The sequence below is a fragment of the Grammomys surdaster genome, unplaced genomic scaffold, assembly GCF_004785775.1.
Source record: "Grammomys surdaster isolate TR1022 unplaced genomic scaffold, NIH_TR_1.0 751, whole genome shotgun sequence".
Lineage (NCBI taxonomy): Eukaryota > Metazoa > Chordata > Mammalia > Rodentia > Muridae > Grammomys > Grammomys surdaster.
Window position 1 is genome coordinate 2,044,462 of NW_021605170.1, and position 5,551 is coordinate 2,050,012.

The 5,551-nt window shown below is 39.2% G+C and overlaps 1 protein-coding gene across 1 annotated transcript in view; it reads left to right on the forward strand.

The window, feature by feature from the left end:
* Positions 1-5,551, forward strand: part of Hfm1 (helicase for meiosis 1) — a 77,362-nt gene that overhangs the window by 11,761 nt on the left and 60,050 nt on the right. Inside the window, exons 5-6 of the mRNA XM_028782420.1 lie at positions 1,955-2,217; positions 2,484-2,531. Coding sequence (XP_028638253.1) covers positions 1,955-2,217; positions 2,484-2,531 — 311 coding nt within the window. The remainder of the gene's footprint in view (positions 1-1,954; positions 2,218-2,483; positions 2,532-5,551) is intronic.

Consider the following 5,551-nt stretch of genomic DNA (forward strand, 5'->3'; position numbering starts at 1 on the left):
GACAGTGTCCATGAGAGGGAGACAGCACAGAACACCCAGACTGTGACACAGTGACAGTATCCATGAGAGGGAGACAGCACATCACACCCAGACTGTGTGACACAGTGACAGTGTCCATGAGAGGGAGACAGCACAGCACCCCAGACTGTGTGACGTAGTGACCGTGGCCATAAGCGGGAGGCGTATAGCTTCAGATGCCTACATAATACAAAATAAACAAAAACTGAAATAGCCTGTAACCTCAGTACTCAGAGGCAAAAGCAAAAGGCCAGGCTGAGTTACACAGCTGGCCAGCTGTTCTAGGCTAACCAGGGCTACACAGTGAGTCTACTACTACATCTCAAAATTACCATGAAAAAACAGATTTCAAGTAAAAAAATGAAGAACCTTAGGCCAAGGAAGATTTGGTTGACTGAGAACTATACATGTGAATGTAGATGTGTCAGCATCTTCTAGCACAAATGACTCGCTTGATAATACTATGCTTTACCAATGATTAGTTTTGCTGGCTGGTAATACCCTTTACAAAAGGCACCTTCCATGCCTGGTCATGGCTAAGGATCTCCCCAGAGAAAACATACAGATGAACACACACACACACACACACACACACACACACACACACACACACACGACTGTATTAAAGACAAAAATCTGGTTTCATAACCTAAAAACCAAACTAAAGCTGAAAACAAAGAAATATTACACAGCTGAAGGCAAGATATAAAAATGGTAGGAAAAACTGTCCCTTAGAACATCAGTTCTCAAGGTGTGGGTTCCAACCCCTTTATGGGGTTGAATGACCCTTTCACGGGGTCACCAAAGACCATAGGAAAGCACAGATACTTACATCACAGTTCACAACAGTAGCAACATTATAGTTTTCAAGTAGTAACAAAAATAATTTTATAGTTGGGTGTTAGCACAGCATAAGAAGCTGTACTACAGAGTCACAGTATTAGGAAGGTTGAGGACCCTCCCTCCATGCAGTTGTTTATAGACATACCAGTGAACTTGTCTGCTTTCTAACTTCAAACTCAGAAAATGTTACTTTCTTTCTCATAACTGTGGAGATTATATGCATGGCTGCCTTTTCTCTCCCTACCTACAGTGAATCATCCTCAGATTGCCTTCTGAATTCGTCTACAAGGCCAGGACCCTTCCTACAAAAGGGACTCTGCATTCTGTAGTGACTTGATTACACAAGCTACTGTTATGATTTATTTAGTGAGTCCCCCTACCTCAGCACTTAGCTAACTTTCATTAGTTTAATTGAATATCTGTTGCTGTCAATAAATTACTCTGAAGCTTACTGGCTTAAAACAACAGTAAACTTTGTTAGTTTGAATGATTTTTACATTAAGAACAAGTCAATTAGAAGCTTGAGCCTGGGATCTCCCATGAAAAAGTACAATTGGGGTTTCACAAAAGGCCACAATCAAAGTCACATTGTATATAGTTACCTAATACTCCCAGGATTCTTGGTTCACTTTGTCAACTACTCATTTTGTCTGTCAAGTTGGTGTTGACCATTGGCAGGAGCCTTCAGTGCGTCTCCACATGGGCCTCTCCAGGGTTTTAAAATGTGTTTTCATAGTATGCTGACTAGCTCTCTAAAGCATAATCTACCCGGGAATCCTTGTGGAAGGAAGAGTGTCTTCATGAGCTAAGCTCATGAGGTAAGAAGTTACCTACTTATAGTGCTACATATTAGAATGGATGTAGTGACACGGGTCAATTCTGGGTCAGTGACTCAGTCTGTAGATCATAAATGACTGTGACTACCAGGAGACAAGGACACTGGAGTCAACTTGGAGACAGGCTGCCACAAAACCTAGATGAGTTTTAGGAAAATGATAAATTATAGTTATGGTTATTTTTAAGAGAATAATTTTATGCTAGTTTTTAAGCAAATGTTAGAAGCAGAAAACATATTGTGATTTATTTGTTTCAGATTTTCTAGAACATGTGACAATGTACATGAACGTGACTATGTTAATGGAAGTTTAAACTTGAATTCTCATATTAGTCCAGTGAAACTTACCCAAACAAAAGTGAGCAAAGAGAAGCCATGGAACTGCAGTAATAGTAAGCAGAAGCTTCAGTATGCTACAGGCAGATTCAAAGCGAACGAGACCTTTCCTGTTTCTGGAACTGGAAAAGACATATTCAAAGCACCATCATTTTCTGCTGCATCTCAGCCTCATGACATTCAAGGTGATTTCTTATTCATTTGCCTATTCAGTCGGTTTTTTATGAAAATACAAAGTAACTTGTATTTCTTAGCATAAAGAAAAATACAAAATAGGAAAAATAAGTTCTCTTGCCATGTGCAATTTATGCATTTCCTTATATGTTTTATTAATTTTTAGCTCTATCTTAACATTTTTAACTTTATTGGAGCTGTTATATGGAAATCATTTTTTAAAACCATATAATTATATAGTTTGTTGGGTTTTTTTTGTTTTTTTTTGTTTTTTTAGGTACAACCCCAAATGACTTAGGTTCCTTGAAGGCTGTCACAGAAATTCGTATCCTTTATTTTACAATAGCCACTTTACATTTGTGAAATCATATATTTAAAGTATTTTGTTTCATCGTACTCTGGTGTGTTTATTTTGGGTAGCATTGAAAAAGATAAAAAAATAAGTCTTTTGGGTCATGTAAAAGATACACTATGAACGTCAAAGCTAGTCCAGGTGTGGTCTGAAGGCTGTTCTAGCTTATGAACTGTTTTCAAGTTGTGATAATATAAACAAAGAAATCAGATTTGTAGCTTGGAAGAGTTACATATGAGTTACATGTAAGTACAGATCATTTCTTTTAGTAAGGTAAAAATAGATATAAACCAAATAAGGAAACTCCAAGCAAATACAGCTTTTTGTTGATTTGAGGACATTTTACTAACTAATATTTAAGAAGAAACCTCATGTGAAGTTTATGAAAATTAAGTTGGTATACCTAGGCATTTCTAATGTATTCAGAATATTCTTGTAGTAATACTCCTTTTACATCTGCAAAGAAGAAAATGAATTTCAGATTACTGAGCAGTGTCTTAGATATTTTTCTATTGTTGTGATAAAACACTATGGCCAAAGCAATTTACAAAAGAAAGCGTTTACTTTGGCTTATGGTTTCAGAGGGTGAAGAGCCCATCATGAAAGGGCATAGTGGCAGCAAGCAGCAAGCATGTTGGCTGGAGCAGGTAGCTGAGAGTTCACATCTTGATCTGTAAGTAGAAGGCAGAGAGCCTGAGAATAGCAGCAGACTTAGAAACCTCAAAGCCCAGAGACACAACTCTCCACACATCCTAATCCTTCCCACATGGTTCCATAAACAGGGAGTCCTGTAAAAGCTGGGCTGGCATGGTAGCCTGTCATGGAGATAGGGAGTGAAGATGGAGTCATCAAAGCAAGCTGACTAGCCAGGTTAGCCTGAAACAGCAAGCTCCAGTTTCACCAAGAGAGCCTGCCTCTATATTTGAAACAGAGAGCTAAGGGAAGACCCTGAAGCCAACATCTGGGGTGCCACATACATATGCACACATATGTATTTGCACTAGTAGAAAAGGAACATAGGAAATAGTTCAGTAACAGGTAATTAACTATTGTCTAATTAGACCGAAATGCCCCATCTCTAAGGACTAGCTTCTATTGTACCAGAAAGTACTACTCAAGCTTCCAAAGGAGGGAGGCAGCCAATCATTAGCCATGATGCCTATGAACCACATCAACAGCCAGTGTGGTATGATAATCATCAGGGTGCAGTAGTGGCACATGTACCTCGGAGCCACAACAGCTCCCTAATTGGACTTACAGTCCACTCATAAGAGAGAAATCATGCTGGCACTGGAAACATAGCTAACTGCTCAGTGCTAGTGAGATCATGGATCTTAGAGGAGAACCTACAACTATCACTTTCCTAAGCCAGCAGAATCCCTGACAATGTTCTAAACATTTGTCCTTTCACCTACAGATAAGTGTAGTTTTCACCCTTAACAAGGAAACATCTTTGTAGTAGCCAGAGTCCATTACAGAAAACCACAACCAATCAAAATGCAGAATAGTGGAGTTCAATCCCAATGGGTACACTATAAAACCCTCCCACACCTAAGGCTCAAAAAACATTGCAAAAGAGGAGGCATAGACTGTAAGAGCCTATGTAAGAGGATCAGGTCATTTGCCATGAGAGAGTGTCTCCTGGTAAAATTGGAAACTATATGCATAAAGTTTGGGCAACATGACTACCCAAACATGAGCTGAACAAGAATGATATCAGTGAGCATGTCACAGTGGATGAGGAAAAGCCCAGGAGGCCTCAACCCTACAGAAAGAACTATAGGCAACTGAAGAAAGCTGGGAGCAGGAGAGTTGGTCTTCCCCAGGGAGGAGCACAACAAATGGTTCACCTGTGCCTAACAGTCAGCCCTGAAACCACACATACAAGTAGCATTATATGGACTGAGTAGGTTATATTTTAGAATATAATATGTATATTATACATTATTGTATGTTATATAATAATATAATAATTATATATAATAGTATATATCATGTATCATATAATATGTGTATTATATTCCTAAATATATGCATGTAAGAACATTTAGTGAAAAAGAGATCATGAATTTGAAGGGGGGCAGGGAGGAGTATATGAGAGTTGGATGGAGAAGAAGGGAGACTCAAAAATATAATTAAGAATAGTGTCTGGGGGGCTGGAGAGATGGCTCAGTGGTTAAGAGCACTGACTGCTCTCCAGAGGTCCTGAGTTCAATTCCCAGCAACCACATGGTGGCTCACAACCATCTGTAATGGGATCTGATGCCCTCTTATAGGGTGTCTGAAGACAGCAACAGTGTACTCATATATAAAAATAAATTAATTAATTAATTAAAAAAAAAGAATAGTGTCTGGTTATGTGTATGATGGAGTGTTCTTTTGCTGGAAGCATTTTGATAGTTTAATGCTATCCTTTGAAGATTTTTCAGAATTGTTCATGTTATAGTAGCACACTGATGTGGTTCTGTTGTTTAGATGTCATTGTCTATAGTTGTTTGCATTGGCTTTTTTTTTAACAACTCAATATATTGCCAAATTCACTGATCTTCTGTACTTTGTTACTTAAAAGTATGTTTTCAGAGTAAAAGACAGACGAGTTTGTGGATTGCTTGGACACATGTAACCAAGGTCTTTTTTACTGGTGCTCTAGTTCCTGAGTAATGACTCTGACACTTAATTATATATGAATAAATGCCTAGGTTATAAGCATGGGCCTGTGCCTGACTACCTTGTAACTTACATAACCCATTATTTATTCTATTTCATGTGTGCCACAGGTTGGTTACCTCTCCTCAGTTTCATATGTCTGTCTCCTTAGAGTCTGAGCAAATCTCTAGCATATTACTATCAGAATTCCCCTCCCTCTCTCCCTCCCTCCCCTTCCCTCCCCTCCTCTCTTCCCCCTTCCCTCCCTCCCCCCTTTCCTTCCCTCCCCTCCTCTCTTCCCCCTTCCCTCTCTCCCCCCTTCCCTTCCCTCCTCCCTTCCCCTTCCC